This window comes from Trichechus manatus, unplaced genomic scaffold (genome assembly GCF_000243295.1).
Source record: "Trichechus manatus latirostris isolate Lorelei unplaced genomic scaffold, TriManLat1.0 scaffold00025, whole genome shotgun sequence".
Classification (NCBI taxonomy): domain Eukaryota; kingdom Metazoa; phylum Chordata; class Mammalia; order Sirenia; family Trichechidae; genus Trichechus; species Trichechus manatus.
This window is the reverse complement of record NW_004443961.1, coordinates 3,422,652-3,442,193: the sequence shown is the minus strand read 5'-3', so window position 1 is coordinate 3,442,193 and position 19,542 is coordinate 3,422,652. Positions and strand designations below refer to the sequence as shown.

General features: G+C 42.9%; 1 protein-coding gene across 1 annotated transcript in view; it reads left to right on the top strand.

The window, feature by feature from the left end:
- The window catches only part of GLIS3 (GLIS family zinc finger 3), a 549,271-nt gene that overhangs the window by 431,559 nt on the left and 98,170 nt on the right, over window positions 1-19,542 (top strand). The window contains exons 5-6 of the mRNA XM_023728586.1: window positions 2,318-2,479; window positions 8,424-8,534. Of these exons, the coding sequence (XP_023584354.1) occupies window positions 2,318-2,479; window positions 8,424-8,534 (273 nt within the window). The remainder of the gene's footprint in view (window positions 1-2,317; window positions 2,480-8,423; window positions 8,535-19,542) is intronic.

The window sequence follows — 19,542 nt, the reverse complement described above, 5'->3', positions numbered from 1 at the left end:
CTCACGGAAACCTTATTAAGCTATTCCAGCATGCTTCCTCACTCCCATTTGGGCCCAAACAGTGTAGCCTTCTCTGGGACCAAGATCTGGGGCGCTGTGGAAGTGAGTGGATCTGGGGCCTGCCAGGTCTGGGTATGCACCCTTGGAGAGGGCCCCAGAAAGGAATCCACTCTACAGAATAAAGCCTTGCTGGGCTCCAGGCTTAGCATGGCCAAGACCACAGGTTCATTGCAGACCTAAGTGTGGTCCACCAGCTGATTCCAAGTTAAATAAGCTGAGTTCCAGGCATTTGCTCTGAGTCATTATTCAGCGAGAACCTAAAAACAGAGGCTTGCTTGGCAGAGCCCTGTTACCTGTGAACTGGGGGTTAACGTGCAGCAGCTTTACTCTCAGGTCGGAGACTCACTGGAGAGCCTGAGGAAATGGGCCCCTTAACTCCGCACTCCTCCTGGCCCTCCTGCCAAAAGCAACTTAGCACGATGCGCCTTTCGCTCTGCTGAAAAAGTAGTTGGCTTCGTCAGCAATCATCTTCTGTTCGGTCTAAATTTATTTTTTATGTGAAATCAGGAAAACACCGAAATTATTTTAAGCAAAATATCAAAATTGAAATAAACCAACATATGTCTGTGAAACATGTATAACTCTCAATCAAAAATAAGTGCAACTTCCATAAATTTCTTAAAATACTCCAGCCTGCAAAATCCGGACCACTTAAATAGATGGAGTTATGGCATGTTGGATTGTTCGTTCTACTTGCTTCATCCTTTTTCAGGTAGGCATCACCTGGCCAGCTGTGGATCATCCCTTCACTATCATGCCCTTCACCATCTCTTGTCATCAGTGGAAGAACCAACACGTTTTATGACCTTGCTTTCACTAAGTTTAAGTTAATGCCTGCTAATTTTGATTGAAAACCGTCTTGAATTTCCCCGCTTCCCTTGCATTCTGTCCTGTACCCTCTCACACACGTACACCTACACTTCTCTCTGAAGAAGGGAGGCTTCTTAATCACTTTAAACATATCATGCTTTGTTTCTGGTTGTTTTTTTTTTTTTTATGTTTCTAAGTTTCTCTTCCAGCGGGAACTCAAATGGGATTAAAACTGTCTACGTAACATAAATATGCTAGGGTTTAACACCAGAGAGAGAGTTAAAAGAGAAATCCTCATCTCACCTTTATGCTTCATTTATCGCCTTTCTCTAACACATTCTTTTTTTTATTATTAGATTGTTACTTCAAGGATAGAAATCACTCTGGCCCTACAATATTAGCTGAAATTGTGCCCACACAAGGCATTAAGTAAATATTACCGTCAGTAAATGTTATTGACCAACCAAGGAAGCATTTCTTAAAATCTTCAAACTTTCATTTTCAATTCTTCTATTCATGAATTAGACAACAGAATTTCTTTAAGAAAAAAAAGTGTTTTATTTGGAAAATGATGTAGCACTAAAGGAACTATCTTCCAGTTCCTTTTTAAAATCAGAAATCAAAAACCAGTTGCCGTTGAGTGGATATCGACTCATGGCAACCCCGTGTGTGTAGAGTAGAAATGTGCTTCATAGGGTTTTCAATGGCTGATTTTTTTGGTGGAAGGTCACCAGGCCTTTCTTCCGAGGTGCCTCTGAGTGGACTCGAACCTCCAATCTTTTAGTTAGCAGCCAAGCACAGTAACTATTTGCACCACTGGTCCTTTCAAAAAGCATGCAAAAACTTGATCTCATTAGGCTTGGCACCACTCTCTACCTTAAAAAGGTCACTTGTTTGGTTGTTGACGACCCCAAAAAATATGGTTAAAATAGTTTATGATCAAAGAGAAGCCAGCCAGCACACCCCTTTTTCTTCCTGGATCTTTGGATCTCCAATTCTGCTTTTCTCTCATACATCACTCTGATTTTTCTTGTTAGTTTATTAGTTGTTAAAAAGCTTCTTCCTTCCTGGTTCCTTCAATTTAGACCAATTTGGAAATGGAAAAGTGTGTTAATTTTTTAATAAATCTTTAAGACATGCATTACTGTATTTTTATTAACTGAACCAGATGGCTCACAGTGATTTTCTCTGACATAAGTAATCACAGAAATCAGTTTGGGACCCAAATCTGGTATGAAAAGTGTTATGTATATTCAGTGGCGACGTGCCATTCACATAAACATGCAGCTAATTTTAGAAGCAATATTTGTTACTGTTTGGATTTCATTTTACTTCATTGTTTTCGGCCAAGTACAAAGTAAGGACGTTTATTTTTTTCCTTCCCCACCGCCTAGACTCAAGCACTCAAGATCGTTCTCAACAATCAAAAATTGTTTTCTCTTTGCAGTTTGAAGGTTGCAAGAAGGCCTTTTCACGGCTCGAAAATCTCAAGATTCACTTGCGGAGCCACACCGGGGAGAAGCCGTATCTGTGCCAGCATCCGGGCTGCCAGAAGGCGTTCAGTAACTCCAGCGACCGCGCCAAACACCAGCGGACGCACCTGGACACTGTAAGAATGGCAGGAGCTTTCCAGCTTCCAGCCCGGCCCCCTGGTGTGAGGAAGCACCCCTCTGATAGTGGGACGCTGAAGGCATTTGCTTTATGATCTGCAGGTGACAGGGACAAGGCCAAGGACAGCAGAAACCTGGTCAAGGGCCAGAGGCACCTGGCTGGCTGTTTTGCTTTTCTGTAATTGCAGCCCATCCCAGATACCACAACTGCCTGGACGAAAGTCCTGCTTGGTCACCTCTTTGTATAAAACCGGTAGCACAGTGGTTAAAGCGTTTGGCTGCTAACCGAAATGGCGGTGGTTTGAACCCATCAGCCTTTCCAAGGGAGAAAGACATGGCAATCTGCTTCCATAAAGATTGCAGCCTGAGAAACTCCATGGGGCAGTTCTACTCTGTCCTACAGGATTGCTATGAATTGACTTGACGGTAACGGGTTTGGTTTTGGTTTGGTGTATAAAGCAAAGGCTTTAGACATTTATACATTAAAGGTATACATCTACATGGATTGACACAGTGGCTGCAACAGTGAGCTCAAAGACAGCAACGAGTGTGAGGATGACGCAGGACCGGGCAGCGTTTTGTTCTATTGTATAAAGGGTCACTATGAGTCGGAACCAACTCGACAGCACCTAACAACACCATACATTTATAAGGGCTGTAACATGTTGTTAGGTGCCGTCAAGTCGATTCTGACTAACAGCGACCCCATGTGACAGAGTAGAACTGCCCCATAGGGTTTTCTAGGCTGTCACCTTTACTGGAGCAGATTGCCAGGTCTTTCTCTAGCTGCTGGGTGGGTTTGAACCGCCAGCGTTTCAGTTAGCAGCCGAGCGCTTAACCATTTGCACCACCAGGGTTCCTGGGCTGTAACTTAATAGATTTAAATACAGAGAATAACCACTAGAGATTGGGCATTAAAGTAAGTATTCACACATGAAGACATACTAAAATACACAGGTTTTAGATATTTTATACTGTTGCTTGCTAGAAATGCGAAGCTTTTTTCTTTTTTTCCCCCTTATCCTGGTTCTTTTCTTCTTGACATAACAACTTTACAGCTGGCATGAATTTGGAGGGTGAATCTGGCCTTTTGCTTTAGAAACCTCCCGGTATTTTCACCTTGAAGCGATCTGGGGCTCAGTTTTCTCACGCTCCCTGTGTGTTAGCCGCGTGTCCTTTCATGTAAACCCAGTGAGGACCGTTGTTCTTCATTATTACACCCTTCACTCTCTCAGTGTTGTAACGTTTGACTTTTCCGCAGACGTTTTCTGGGCCTCTGACTTATTTTCTCAGTTATGTTGATAGGCCTCCTTTTGCTTTTTTCAGGCTTTGGTGCTATTTTCCTTACAGAAGTCCAGGTAGACTCATGCAGTTTTGCTCCACGTAACAAAGCCATTGGGATAAATGTATTACATACGTCTCAGATCTCTTAGCCCACGTTCTTGCAAATAATGTATTCATGACAGTACTTTTGCAGTGTTTCCATTCGGATGTCTATTATTAAACTCTACCAGAGTTGGAATTCTGAAAAGATACTGTTATTTCTACATACCTTCTCATACATATTTAAGATTCTTCTGATGTTATAGTTGACATATTTATTAAATTTTATATTAGTCTCAATGAGTCATACTAGGAGCCCTGGTGACGCAGTGGGTTGAGAGCTCAGCTGTTAACCAAAAGGTTGGCAGTTGGAATCCACCAGCTGCTCGTTGGAAACCCTATGGGGCAGTTCTGCTCTGTCCTATAGGGTCATTATGAGTATGAATCAACTCAACGGCAATGGGTTTTTGGTTTTGTGTGGCACTGTGGTTAAGCGCCTGTCTGCTAACCAAAAGATCGGCAGTTCGAACCCACCAACTGCTCCAAGGGAGAAAGATGTGGCAGTCTGCTCCCGTAAAGATTATAGCCTTGGAAACTCTATGGGACGGTTCTACTCTAGCCTATAAGGTTGCTTTGAGTTGGAATTGACTGGACGGTAGTGAGTTTTTAATTAGTCATATTGATAGAAGTCATTTTAGCTATATGTCACGGCAGCTTTCTGAACAGAATTATCTCATTATGTACTTAAATGTGACGGTTTATGCAGATTTGCCTAGTAAATATCTGAAATACACGTAGAGCAGTATGGCACAAGATGGACCCTTTCTGCCCTGGCTGTTAGGACCAGCAGAATATTAAATGAATAAATTTGCTGAATAAGTGGGATTTTTAAAAGGCAGAAATAGAAAAAAAGAATAAATTATGTTAAAAAGCCCTGTTTTGTTATGCGTAAGATGGTCTGGGAAGAATCCAATCAAATTTTCCAATTTGTCACTAATCTTTATCATGGGAAGGCTGGGCATTCATGCGACAAGATTGTCTTCAGAAATTGCTTCTACTATACCTAGTTATCTGTCGTTTGAAAGAACTATTGTGAGGCAAAGTTTTATGGTTCCACAGTATTCTTCTTCGCTTGGAGCTAATTTTAGCTGATCATTTAGAATTAAAAAAAAAAAAAAAGATCTGTTTTTCAAACTTTTGAGGGAAGTTACCTAAGATAATAATTTTATGATTCAGTGTAATGTAATAGCTTTAGAAACTTGACTATTTAAAAAAAACCTCGTCTATTTTTATTTTTTTGAAAAAACGTTTCTCTATTAAATCTTCTAAAACCATCATTTCTCTTTTAAGGTCTAGACGTCTTGTTTAATTTTTCACAGTATTTAGCAAACTGCTAAACTCTTTTAAAATTATATAGAAATTAAATACAGCCAGTTCCCGGATTACGAATGAGTTCTGTTTCTAAATCCGTCTTTAAGTTGAATTTGTACATAAGTCGGAACAGTTCGGTCCAGTTTGCATCTAACGTCAGTTAGTCAAATGTTTGTCTAAGTATATAGTATATAGTGTACATTTCTATGCATGAAGAACATTAAAGAAACGCTTCCAGATAAACTAAAACATCTTTAACATAATAATACAGTAATGATGATGTTTTGATGCACATTGCAAAGTAACACCCATTTGTTGTTACGAACCACTGTAGGTCCTTCAGATTTTTAATATAATAGGCTTTATGGGGTTCGGTTCATAGCTATAGGTTGTACGCAGGTTGACATTTGCAAGCCAAGGACTGCCTGTACTTACTTTACAAGGGAAACTGTAGTTGCTTGAAGAATTTATGATTTAAATTTAGGCCTGTGTTCCCTTTCACTGGCTGTCCCTGGATGGCACAAACAGTTAAGAGCTTGATTGTTAACTGAAAATTTGGCAGTTCGAACCTGCCCAAAGGCACCTCAGAAGAAAGGCCTGGTGATCTGCTTCTGAAGGTCACAGGCTTGAAAACCCTATGGGACGCAGTTCTACTCTGCGCACATATTGTTGCCATGAGCCGGAATGGACTTGACAGCAACTGGTTTGAGTTTTGGATTTGATTCCCTTTCATTAAGCATTCTTATGTTCATGTTAGCGGAATTTTGGATAAACGGCCTTCCTTAAACTAAATGGATTAAATTTTCTGTACTCATAGGAAAATAGTTTTCCATAAAGATTACTGAGTTCATAATTCCAGACCGGACATTTTTTTATTCACTCTTTTCTCTATTAGCATCTTAATGTCTAACCAGTGGAAAAATTTTTATAGTATAGATAGAAAATAATGAAAAATATAGTTTGATGAACTATAGCATGCCATTTAAAGCCTAGGTGACCTGAAATAAAGGCGCCTTGGTGGCGCAGTGGTTAAGCATTTAGCTGCTAACTGAAAGGTCAGTGGTTCGAACCCACCAGCTGCTCTGCGGGAGAAAGATGTGGCAGTCTGCTTCCATAAAGATTAGAGCCTTGGAAACCCTATGGGACAGTTCTGCTCTGTCCTACAGGGTTGACGTAAGTCGGAGTTGACTCGACAGCAGTGGGCTTTAATCTGAAATAAAATGACAAGTATACCAGTGCTGCTCACACCATCCCCTGACATTGCTGTGCTGGCACACTGGTCCCTGGTGGCTCACAGCAAGGGGAGGAGTGACAGCCAGTGGGGAGGAAGGCTGAGTGGGCGTGCTTTCTCCAAGACCATCTCAAAATCAAATACAAATAATGTTGTTGTTGTTAGCTGCTGTTGGTTTGGCTGCCGACTCTTGGCAACGCTGTGCACAGCCGGATCAGACTGTTGTGATTCATAGGGTTTTCATTGGCTGATTTTTCAGAAGTAGATTGCCAGGCCTTTTTTCCTAGTCCATCTTAGTCTAGAAGGCCTGCTGAAACTGTTCGGCATCATGGCAAAACTTCAAGCCTCCATTGACAGAGGGGTGGTGGCTGCACATGAGGGGCCTTGGCCAGGAATCAAACCCGGGTCTCCTGCATGGAAGGCGAGAAGTCTACCACTGGACCACCACCACTGCCCCACAAATAAAATTACCCATTTCTTTTCTTTCAAACTCATATGATAGTGATCACGATAATAATAATAGCATTGACTAGTATAACAATTTAATACTCACAAGCCTTTTTACATGCAGTGTCTTCTCTGATGCTCAGAACATGAGCTTACGTGGTCACAGGATGGCCCGTACAGATACTGGCCAGTTGCTCCCCTAAAGCAAGGTCAAGGTAGGGAAGGCTAGTGCCAGAAAGCCAGGGAGACTCAGAAAAGATTTCAGATTAAGGAAAATCTGTGCTGACCCAATAGAAACTTATTGGCAAATGCCTTTAGCCCGAAACTTCTCAACCTTTATAAAAACTGTGAGGCATTGTGAGCCTGGCTTATTCATTTTTTATTGTTGACCCCTAATATGTAACACAGCCCCCAACACACCATGGAAGCGTCAGAGCTGTTGGATGATTCAACCAACTAATTCATCAGTAAATGAACCAACCAGTAACCGGTTGCTGTTGAGTCAGTTCCAACTCGTGGTAACCCCATGTGTGACAGAGTAGAACTGTGAACCGTAGGGTTTTCAGCGGCTGATTTTTTATGAGTAGATCACCAGGGCGTTCTTTTGAGGCTCCTCTGGGTGGACTCCAACCTCCAATTTTTCGGTTAGCAGCTGGGCACTTTAACCGTTTGCATGAGACATAGTTAATCTTGTGCTTTTTTTCTTTTTTTTCTTCTTCGCAGTTCATGGAATAAGCAAAAGACTTTGATGTTTTTCATAACTAAAGAGCCATAGTCTCAAATCCTTGCTGTGAATTTTGTCATTACTGTAGGTGCTGAAATTTAAATAACCATATGGTGCTCTCATCCATTCATTGCTAACTATTCTGTGCCCAGCAGCAGGGATGCAGAAGTAAAAAGTGTCTAGACCCAGCCTTAAGTTCATTCCTCACACCTCCAGGAACATGGGGGCGTTGGAGCAGCCAAAACTCGCGTCCTCATCTTGCTCAGCCTAGGGCTTATCCTCACAACCCAGGCTCAACACCAGGGCTTCTCTGTAACTAATGCTATTAATGTTTCTCTGGCTGATTTCTCTTGTCTGTTGTTCACAAACCTCCCGTCTGCTGCTCACTTTACACTAATTTTCCTTCTTAATTTTCTCTCTCTCTGAATCAGGTTTCTTCTGAAACACATCCAGTCTTTTCTGGACTTTTCTACAGCTTCTTTACCTGAACCCTTAAAGAATATGTGCATACTAGTTTCTGACAGTACGAAAGATTGTTCTCAGGGGAACGTCACTGTAAGTATGACTGGAGATGCCTATTAGTAATTTCCACGTTAAAAAAGGCCACAAGAGTTATGGTTAGAGTGTACTCTAATGCTGTCTCTCGGTTTCTTGAAAGTTTCTCCTCCTCTTTGCTGTGATGCAAAATTAGTGGGCTTTTTGGTTGAAATGCATGAGCATTACCCGCAATTCCCATTAGTGGGTTGGTAACAGTTCATGCTCTGAAGTCAATAGTCTCTGAGTAAACCCTTCCCCGGTTCCCTTTACGATTTACCCACAGCTGTTTCTTTCTTTCTTTCTCATTTAGAAACCGTATGCTTGTCAAATTCCAGGATGCTCCAAACGCTACACAGACCCGAGCTCCCTCAGAAAACACGTGAAGGCACATTCTTCCAAAGACCAACAAGCGAGGAAAAAGGTAATTTCAAAAGAGAGTTTTTTCCAGCCAGGAAAAGCACATTGAAATGACTCTTGTAGTACTGGGAGCTTCTGCAGGACATTGGGAGTTCTTACACTTCTCAAGGTGCGTCATGCTTTCGACTCTTTGAGGAGGGAAATCTTCCATGAAGTATCAACGCTGTGGTTTGTATCACTAATGTAGCCAGGTAGGAATCTCTGGGGATGGCTTGTATAATTGGAGTCAGAGAAAACTAGTGAAGAGTCACCTGTCCGGGGAAGTAGCCAATGATGGAAATCTAAGGAGGTAAAGAAAATTGAATTGGCGTGAACGACAGCAACAACAAAAACCCTTTCTCCAGATTAGTCCTTTCTTTAACGTAACAATTGGCTAAAATGATTTTAGCTCTGATGACAAAGGAAGATGGTCCTTCGATGAGTGACTATAGCGCACCTCTCACTTTAAACTTAAAAAAAACACATTTTCTTAATAGGTTGTTGTTGGTAGTTGCCTTCGAGTCAGCCGTGACTCACGGTGGCCATAGATACAACGTAACGAAGTGTTGCCCAGTCCTGCACCATCTTCATGATCCTTTGTGTGTTTGAGTCCATTGTTACGGCCATTGTGCAGTGCCTTCACACCAAGAGGGCTCCTCTGCCAGCGCTCTGTCAGACGGTATTCTCTTAATAGATACTCTGTATGAAAATTCCAAAAAGGAATTGAGCCTCAAATCTCTTTGACATCAATAAGAGATCACTGCATCTTTAGAAGTTCATAAAAATCATGGTATCTCAGATATGGCAGAAATGTTAAAAATCGACCAACAGAGACCCACCTGACTGTTGCTCTCCTAGCCTCATAGAAGATCTCCATCAAGTGGTTGGCCATGCTGTGCTTAAACTCCTCTAGAGATGGAGAGCTCACTGCCTTTCAAGGAGTTTGCTGAAAATTCAGTGTTTTAATTTTGGGGCCAACAAGTATCTTCTGGCCATGGCAGAAGACAAGTTGAGCTGACCTTGCCTCTTTGAGTGTTGCATTTGTGTTGAGATGGGTACCTGACTCATTTAAGGATTCTTCATAACAAATTTAAGGGTCGTTTGAGATTCTACTTGTTTCAAGTGATTGAAAACCATGGCCGGCGTATTCAAGTCACTGTAATTACTGCTTATAAATCTTGCATTCCTTCATGATTTATAGGGATTTAACACTTTTATGTTGGGAAATGATATCTAGTTTCTTTGTTACTTGAGGTTTTCTTTGTTGGGAGGTGTTAGCACAGTGCTTGCTGAAGGCTCATATATGGAAACAATCTGACCTCTTCCCTGTGAGGTAGAAAAATGTCCAATTAAAAGGATTTGAGAGATATTCTTAACTGCATACAGACTCTCTCGTGTAACTCCGTTGTTAGAATTGCTTTTTTTTTTTTCTTTAGAAATATAGTTAAATCTCTTTATGTCTGATGTGTATCATCATTTGGCGTGGATTGGAGCTGCTATTTTATGAGTGTTAAGGAACTGCTAAGTGAATTAATAATGTAAATAAAGTTGTAAAGCGGATATTTAATCTTCTTAAAGTAACATACCATTGCCATCTTCATGAACATGATTATGTTTGAGCCCATTGTTGTGGCCGTTGTATCCATCCATCTCACGGAGGGTTTCCGTCATTTTCATTTACCAACCATGATGTCCTTTTCTAGTGATTAATCTTTCCTGATGATGTGTCCAAGTAAGCAAGCCAAACAAAGACTCGCCGTCCTGGTGTCTAAGGAACGTTCTTCTTGTAACTGCTGCATGCTTTTAAGTGTTTCAGCAGGACCACTGGTCAATGTTTTTTGTCACTATTTGCACACATCTTACAAACTTGAAATAATAAATTCTGCGTGTTAAAAAAAGAGACCCTCCTAGATGAAAGTATTGCTTCCTTAAGTCTGAAGTCTGACCAGTCTCCTTCCCCAAGTTGTCCCAGTTGTGTGATATTTTACTCAGATAGCAAGTCTATCATAAGATTGAAGAACACCTTCATGGAGAGTAACAATTTTTGTCAACAGGAAAGAGTACATATCCCATTTCTAGACAGATAAGCAACAACACGATACTGGATTTAAGGAGGTAACCTAGGTTGACAGTATGTGTAGAAACAACAGGGAATATTTTCAGGAATTGTTAGTGGTTCCGCCACTATTTAAAGGAAGAGTATTTTTGATGGTGTGAAAGGTTCTTTTTTTTTTTCTTTTCATTGAGCATTAGGTGAAAGTTTACAGAGCAAATTAGACTCCCATTCAATAGTTTGTACATAAAGTGGTTCATGGCTGTAAAAACTGCATGAGGGCGGTGTCTGACCTCTAACTTCACGAGGGGGAAGGAGAATCACGATCAACAGCCCAAGGCTGATTCCTATGAGGCGGAGGGCAGACAGTCCTCCTCTCTCTGCCATCTTTACCAATTGGGACACCAGCCGTCCCTCCCACGGCACTCTTACTTTTCTGCTGGGTTCGATAATTCATTGCAGTGGCCACACAGAACTCACAGACAATACTCAAGATTATGGGGTTTATTAGGGAAGTAACAAGTTACAATTCAGGTTCAGGAACACTCAGGATATAGTTCTTTCATTAGGACAGCCTCTTCGCAGTTGTACTCTTGGGCATGCCTCTCCCTGACCTTAGGCCTCTGCCCAAAGGCACTCAAGTTTCTCTCTCCATGGGCTGGGAAGCCCATCTACTGCTGCCAGGTCTCTGCTGCTGGGTCTCTCCTGCTATTGCTTCTCAGCATCTTCAGGGTTACAGCTCGTTCTCTCTCTTGGTCTCCTGCTTCCAGTCGCTTCTTAGCTCAGGGATCCCGGATCCAAAGGACATGCTGGCTCCTGGCTGTTCTTCCTTGGTGGTAGTGGGATTCTTTTTCCCACCTCTGGGATGGCTCATTTCAAGCCCAGCGAGATGGCAAAACTAACAGATCGCTTTGGTGGGCCACAATTACTCTATCACACAGTCCCACCCAATCACTTGGGTGGAATTTACAAGACCATGGCTAGAAAGACCACCAAGATGTGATCCACGACAGCACAGTGGCCTTGTCCCCATTCCCCACAACGTGTTGGCACCCTCCCCATTTCCACCCTGGGCTCCCCGTTTCTTTTTGTCCTGAGTTTCTACCCCTTCCTGCCTTCTCATCTTTACTTTTGGCCAAATATTGCCCTTTTGATCTCATGTAATTGATTGTTCCAAGGAGCACGGTCCTCTCAGGTTTTACTGTTTATTTTATGGGCTTGTCTGTTGTTTGGCTAGAAGGTGATCTCTGGGAGTGGCTTCTGTTCTAGGTCAGAAAAATGTCTTAGGGTCATAGTCTCAGAGGTTCCTCCAATCTCTGTCGACTAGTAAGTTGATCTTTTTTGTGAATTTGATTTTTTGTTCTACATTTTTTCTCCCGCTTTGTCCAGGATGCTCTGTTGTGATCCTAGTCAAAGCTGTCGGTGGAGTAGCCAGGCACCATCTAGTTCTTCTGGTCTCAGGGTCATGCAGGCTGTGGTTCATGTGGTCCAGTAGTCCTTTGGATTCATTGCTCCCTTGAGTCTTTGGTTTTTTTCACTCTCCTTTGCTCCAGACTGGGAGAGACCAATCATTGTCTTAGATGGCTCCTTGCAGGCTTTTAAGACCCCAGATGCCACTCTGTGAAAGATTCTTGCAGCATAATTGAAAAAAGAAAAAACAGACCTTGAGATGACAAAATATAATTTTATAGACAATTTGCAGGCAGCCTTCAAAAGGCGATCTAGACAATAAGGATATATGTTCGAGGAACAGTATTATAATCTAATGTTAGATACTATAGTGTCCTATCTTATTTTTGTCTTACCTAAAATGAGGAATCATCTCTCGAATGACTTAGCTTTGGGTGCTCACTTGGCTTCCTGCAAATGATTGGATTGATTTTTATTGTCCAGCCTCACTGACAAGGTCATGGGGCTTACTTTCTGAATTTTAGCCTGCCTTTTTATCCAAAGATATTAAAAATCCTTTATGAATCTCGAATGGGTTAATTTGTGGAAATTCAAAGGGTGAAAGTTGCTCTGTCCAACAACAACAAAAAGGAAATGTCACTCCCAGGAGAAGCAATGCTAATAAACCCCAAATCAGTCGATCCACATTTTCAAGTCTCACACTGGTATACCGGCATGAAATATTTACATGGTAAAATGCTTTACTAGACCTTGGAGAAATTGTAATTGTGAACTCACATCAGGCCTTGGTATTTGAAATATTTCCTGGCAGCCATAATTAAAAAAAAAAAAAAGAAACAATAAACCTTTTAAGGCAGAATTAAGATTATTTATGACTTTAATTAAAAATTGAACACTGGCATCATTTCAGAAAAGCCTTTACAAAAAATGTGAATTCATCAAAAATAACCATAAAAATTCCAAGGTGATAAAGGCACAGTCGAGTAATGGTCCCAGCCCTGGGGAATTGTTCTGTTGAAAAGAATAAAACTCTTTGCTGTCACACCCTGTTAGTCATGGACTCTTTTAATATGCCCTGCCTGCCTGCCTTTAATCCTCTTTTTAGCCTCCCCCTGGACACTAAATGACATTATTTTGGTCTTAACACTGCCGGCTTTATGAGGCTGTACTCTGAAATTGGGGCCAGGACAAGGCACCCTCAGCCGTAGGACAACTGTTTATCATGCGTGACAGAGATTTCATAAGCAATGCCCTGGTCACTGGCATTTGTCCTTTACCACACCTATTGGATCCCACTGAAAATCAAGAAAACCCATTACTTGTTGCCATGGATCGAGTCGATTCCAACTCATAGCGACCCTATAAGGACAGAGTAGAACTGCCCCATAGGGTTTCCTAGACGGTAATCTTCCTTTTTTTTTTCGTATTGTGCTTTAGATGAAGGTTTACAGAGCAAACTAGTTTCTCATTAAACAATTAATACATATATTGTTTTGTGACATTGGTTGCCAACCCCATGATATGTTGACACTCCCCTTCTAGACCTTGGGCTCCCTGTTACCAGCTTTCCTGTTCCCTCCTGCCTTCTCGTCCTTGCCCCTGAGCTGGTGTGCCCCTTTAGTCCTATTTTGTTTTATGGGCCTGTCTAATCTTTGGCTGAAGGGTGAGCCTTAAGAGTGACTTCAGTACTGAGTGAAAAGGGTGTCAGGGGCCATACTCTCGGGGTTTCACCAGTCTCTGTCAGACTGGTATGTCTGGTCTTTTTTTGTGAGTTAGAATTTTGTTCTACACTTTTCTCCAGCTTTGTCCGGGACTGTCTGTTGTGACCCCTGTCAGAGCACCTGGATGTAATCTATACAGCCTAGGGTCATTGAAAAAGAAGAAGACACTCAATGAGATGGATTGACACAGTGTCTGCAACAATGGGCTCAAACATAGAAACGATCGTGAAAATGACACAGGACTGGGCAGCGTTTCGTTCTGTTGTACACAGGGTATCTGAATCCGAACTGATTCGACAGCACCTAACAACAACAATCTTTAGGAGAGCAGAGCGCCAGGTCTTTCTCCTGCTGAGCCGCTGGTGGGTTTGAACTGCCAGCCTTTCAGGTTAGCAGCCAAGCGCTTAACCACTGCACCACCTGGGCTCCCTGAAAATCAAGAAGAACCCGAAATCTCAGCAAAATATTATTCAAGCTGCAAAGAGAAACATGGAAGGAAAAAAAGAAAAAACCTCTTTTGCAAAGGAATTGGAATAATTTGGCTCATCGCACGCAGAGCGAACTTTTCTCTTTGCATAATGCGTGCACACCCACACAGCCCGTCAGTCGATGTACAGATGTCTTCCATCTGATGCAGTTTGCAGATCTGGAGTCCATTCATTAAGTAGAGGGCCACACAGATAAGTGAGAAGCGAATACGTGCGTCACCAGCTGTGGTCTCCACTGAGAATAGAATTTAGCCTGTAGAGCAAAAGGCAGACTCTGTCCTTCAGTCCTGGCGGAGAATGAGTGGGTGAAATCAGAGAAAATGAAGGCAATACACCACTTGAAGTTTTCCTCAAGGCTGTGAGCTTTATAGAATTTTTCATTTTCACCTTGTCAGCGCTGGAAGCTGGGAGTTTTCCTTCAACTCTACCCTGCTATCGAAATGGACTTTTTCAAAAATGAATGCAAAGAATGCTGGGCCACAAGTTAGAGGCGACGTGAATCTTCTGTCGGTTCCAGGCTTCCACAGAGACTCCAATCTGGGTGTGCTTTGTTCGATGTTTGTTAAACATTGACCTGTTAACCCGCCGTGGCTGACGACTTTTTCTTTTGTGTCCTCAACCCAGGCAGTTAGAGAACAAGTATCATATTTGAAATGTGTGTGAATGCAACAACATGCATTTTTGTTTTCTGCTTAGAGAAACAGCTTTGTCTATAGCTTTCTGGCTAAGTTAAGCGGTGTCTTTAGTGCCACTTTCTCTTCCTGTTAAACTGGCAGCTCTTTGGGGTCTATTCAGAGCCACCACCATGTATACTCAAAACTATAAACAATTTCATTAAGTACCTACCACCTTAGGGGCAGCCATAGTTTAGTGTTAGAATTCTCGCCTTGCATGCAAGAGACTCAGGTTCGATTCCCAGCCAGTGTACTTCATGTGCGGCCACCATCCATCTGTCAGTGGAGGCTTGGATGTTGCTTTCGTGCTAAACAGGTTTTAGTGAAGATTTCAGACTAATACAGACTAGGAAGAAAGGCCTAGTGATCTACTTCTGAAAATCTTTTCTGTCATGGGCGATGTGGCAGGTGACATGCACGAATGGGCACACAATTATGGGCCTTCCCAGATTTTGACAGCACCCCTTCATTTTTCCCTTTTGTTTCCCTCGGGAATAAACTAATGATGGGATGACGGGAATAGGCCCATATCATGGATATATCCTCTCCAGATGAACTAGCACCATCTCTTCCCTTCACATTTAAGAACCCACAATGCAATACATAGCAACCTCTGTGACAGAGTACACCTGCCCCATAGGGTTTCCTAGGCTGTCATCTTTACAGGAGCAGATCGTCAGGTCTTCCTCCCAAAGAGTTGCTGGGTGAGTTTGAACTGCCATCTTTATAAGTTATCAGCTGCGCGCTTAACCATTGCACCACCAGGGACTCGGCAGCACCTAACAACATTGGAATACAAGTCAGTGAGTGATGCTGTCATGGGGTGACATTAAAAAAGCTCTGCTTTTTTTTTTTTAAGGCAGTCACTTACAAACTTTTGTTGTTAGGTGCCATCGAGTGAGTTCCACTCACAGCGACCCCATGTACAACAGAATGAAACACTGCCCAGTCCTGCACCGTCCTCGCAATCGTTGTTACGCTTGAGCCAAACTTCTAAACCTTAGCAATTGTTGGTGACAAATTACCTGCATCACACCTCAGAACGATGGTGAGGAGGCAGACTGGATTATTACTTGAAAGACCCTGATGCCTTCATTGAGAGCAAGTGATTTCATGGAAGGCGCTGAGAGACGCTTTTGTAAGACAGATATTTTGGTTAAAAATAGTGGCGCTAATTAATAATGAAATTTAAATGAAGAGCAAATCATCTTACATTTAACCCTTTGCCAATGGCACAGATTCGGAGTTGAAACCAATTGTCTGGACGCGTCTATTTTAAGTTGGCCCAGTTTGAGTCCAGCTACACTTCCCAGTGCGTTTTGATGCTGCGTGGTGATAGGAACTATTGGAAAGGAGTTGAGAATTCACACTGGGGACCAGGTTGTCCACGAGAGTGAGCAGTTCTTTTCTGGAGAGAGATCAGAAGTGCTCTCTGGGTGGTGTAAATGGTTAAGCACTGGGCTACTATCTGAAAGGTTGGTGGTTCAACACCCACCCAGAGGCACCTTGGAAGAAAGGCCTGATGATCTGCTTCCAAAAGGTCACAGCTTTGAAAACTCTGTGGAGCAATTCTGCTCTGCACACATGGGGTCACTATCATTACTGGAATAGACTGGCCAGTAACTAACACCAACAACAACATCTACTAGCATCTCTCAGGTGGTGGTTCTTAAAGCATTACTTCTCAAAGTGTGTTCTTTTGAAAAACATTCCACAGGTTATTATTAGTTATTACTTTTACAGCAGTTTTTTGTAGGCGTATAGGTTTGGGAAACACAGGGTTAAACAATATTTAATGGTTTCTTTCCTGCAAGAATTTGTACACACAACACACCAGTTGCCGTTGAGTCGACTCCTACTCATGGCAGCTAAATGTGTGTCAGAGCAGAGCTGTGCTCCATAGGGTTTTCAGTGACTGATTTCAGGAAATAGGTCATCAGGCCTTTCTTCCTCATTTTATTTTTATTCCCCCCTAAAATTCTTAATTGGGACGGAAAAATAGGGGTGTTTGGCACTGCTCTGGCCAAGTAGGTGAGGAATGAGGACCCCGTGACAGGTGCCCTAATGAGTGGTTTGAGTTGTACAGTACCTGGCACAGCAGCTGCCTGATGGGAACAGTTCCTAGATAATGGCTGTTTTGATTGATTGACTGACGGAAGCCTTCTAAGCTTCTCCTTCCCCTTCTCTTATTAGATTTTGTGGCTTCTTGATGAGAATGATTTTGGAAGGAAAGCACTTAGCTCAGACTCTCATAGCCTAAGTATAGTGTTCTAGAATATCACGACACAGCTCACCTCATCCCTTCTTGGGCTTCTCCGCTTCCAAAGTCAATGTCCCTTCTGCAGTTCCTGCTCTGTCTGCTCGTTCTCTCTTATCTCCCCTTTCAACTTCAGTTGAGCTTTGTTTTTGATACCCATGGACAATATTTGCTCATTTGTTTGGATCTTGGCTCTCTGAGCCATGAAGATTTATTTTCAGCGTGACTTCACACAAGGACTTGGATCAGCCTGATATGAAAACTTCATGGTGGATGCTGGACAGGTGGCCGTGTCTTGGAGAAGTGTTTGGGTTGGGCGCCAGGAGTTCGGGACTTCTTTTAAGCAGTGCCATGAATTGCTTCGTGACTTAGCTTAGGTTACATTCCCTTAGTTTTTCCATTTCCCTGTCTTCCCAGCTAGCTTGAAAGGCAAACATAGGGCCCCAGAGGTGGAAAGTGGAGCTGATTCCATAGAAAGCATTGGTAGAGCCCATGGCTGCCATCCACGGCCATCTCTTGTGACTGACAACAGGACAGCAATGTCCTTGGAAATTTTTTTCTGCCTGAGAACTATATATTTTTGTAGGTGGAGTCATCTTCAGTAATCACTAAAGCTAGTCTTTCTGGAGAATATGGGCGCTCGTATGACAGTGCAGAACAGGGAGAAGAAGGTGCAACCCAAACCGGGGAGAATTAAAATCAAACTTGAGCCTGTGCTGTTTGGTCTGTTCAGGGGTTATTAACTTAGAGCCCAGGGAGCAGCACAGAGATGTACACAGATAGATGGACTTTAGGAAGCTCATGAGCTTCCAGAAATTATATGCAAAATGCATTATTTCTGGGAGGGGCTCCATAGATTTCATTGACTTTCCAGAATTAAGACCCTTTGAGCCAAAAGAAATGCAGGAGTCTTGGTGACTGCTTCACCTGCCTTTAGTTACAGTTTCCAAAAAGACTTTGCCCAACTAAGAAGAATCTTTGCATCTCATGCCCTGGAGGATTGAATCCAAATGATACAGATTTCAAATTTCAAGTTATTCAACCTTTACTTAGACATTAAGGAGCCCTGGTGGTGCAGTGATTAAGCACTTAACTGCTAACCAAAAGGTCAGAGGTTTCAAACCCACTCAGTGGCTCCACGGAGAAAAAATGGCAGTCTGCTTCGGTAAAGATTACAGCCTTGGAGGCGGAGCCAACATGGTGCTATAGACAGAAGCACCACGCCATCCCTCCATAGCAAAGACCTGAAAAACTAAGTAAAATAGAGACAGATGTCAATCCTGGAACCCTCAGTGTCAAATGAAGAGATAAAGAACTCAGCCAAGCACTGAATGGAATAAGAAACTGACAGAGAACAGAGAGTAAGGAGAGTTACACTAGGAGGTCCCCTATCAGCTAATGCAGCACGGGTTCACCATCTTGAAGTCCTGCCAGAGATCGGCAGACAGGAAGTACAGGAAAGCAGCTTCATGGAGCTCCCAGCAGGAGACAGAGCACCGGGTAACCAGCAATATATGCTCTCCCACCCCCTATCATTCTCCCCGCTGCTTGACCTCTGCCGTTTCCTATCTCGCTGCAGTAGCTCAGCCAGCCAGGAGGTGTGGGCTCCATGCCAGTTGGATTCGCCCTGCCCACACTGAAGACCAGAAGACAGAGAATACTGGAAAGCAGTTTCACAGAGCTCCCAGCGGGAGACAGAACACCTGGTAACCAGTGATATATGCTTTCCCATCCCTCACCCTTCTTTCCACCAGCTTGGCCTCAGCTGCTTCCTACCAGCCATAGTCTCTTGGCTGGGAGATACTGGCTCTGGCTCCATGCCAGTTGGATTCACCCCACCCACACTGGCTGGCTCCCTCAGTGCCATTTCTTTGTTCCTGGTATTGCTTTTTCTTTTTCTTCTGGTTTCTTCCCAGCCTCTCACCTCCTCCACCTTCTTTCTATCGAACACCTGGCTCTGTGTACCATCTTTGCTTCCTCTCAAAAGGCTGTGAAGCACTGCCCCGCTGGGGAACTGCTTTCGTGATGCACACTGCCACGTTGGTGGGATCCCCGGGGATTTGTTTTGTTTTGTTTTGTTCTGTTTTGTTTGTTTGTTTTCTTTTTCTTTTTGCGGATTGGGAGCCCCTTCTAGCCAGGCTGTACTGCATGGCTTGGGAGCCACTTTCCTGGTCTGTGCCACCATGCTGTTGGGATCCCTGGGGCCATTTCTTTTTCTTTTTTTCTTTTTCTTCCTTTTTGCCTTTCTTCATTTCTCAGTTTCTCATCTCACTATACTTAACTTCTTTTCCTGTCTCCTGGCACCGTGTGATATCTCTGCCCCTTCTAGCCAGGCTATACTGCGTGACCTGGGAGCCACTTCCCCAGTCTTCACACCCACACTGGTGGGATTCCTGGGGCTTGGCTTTGCTTCTTTTTTTTTTTTTTTTT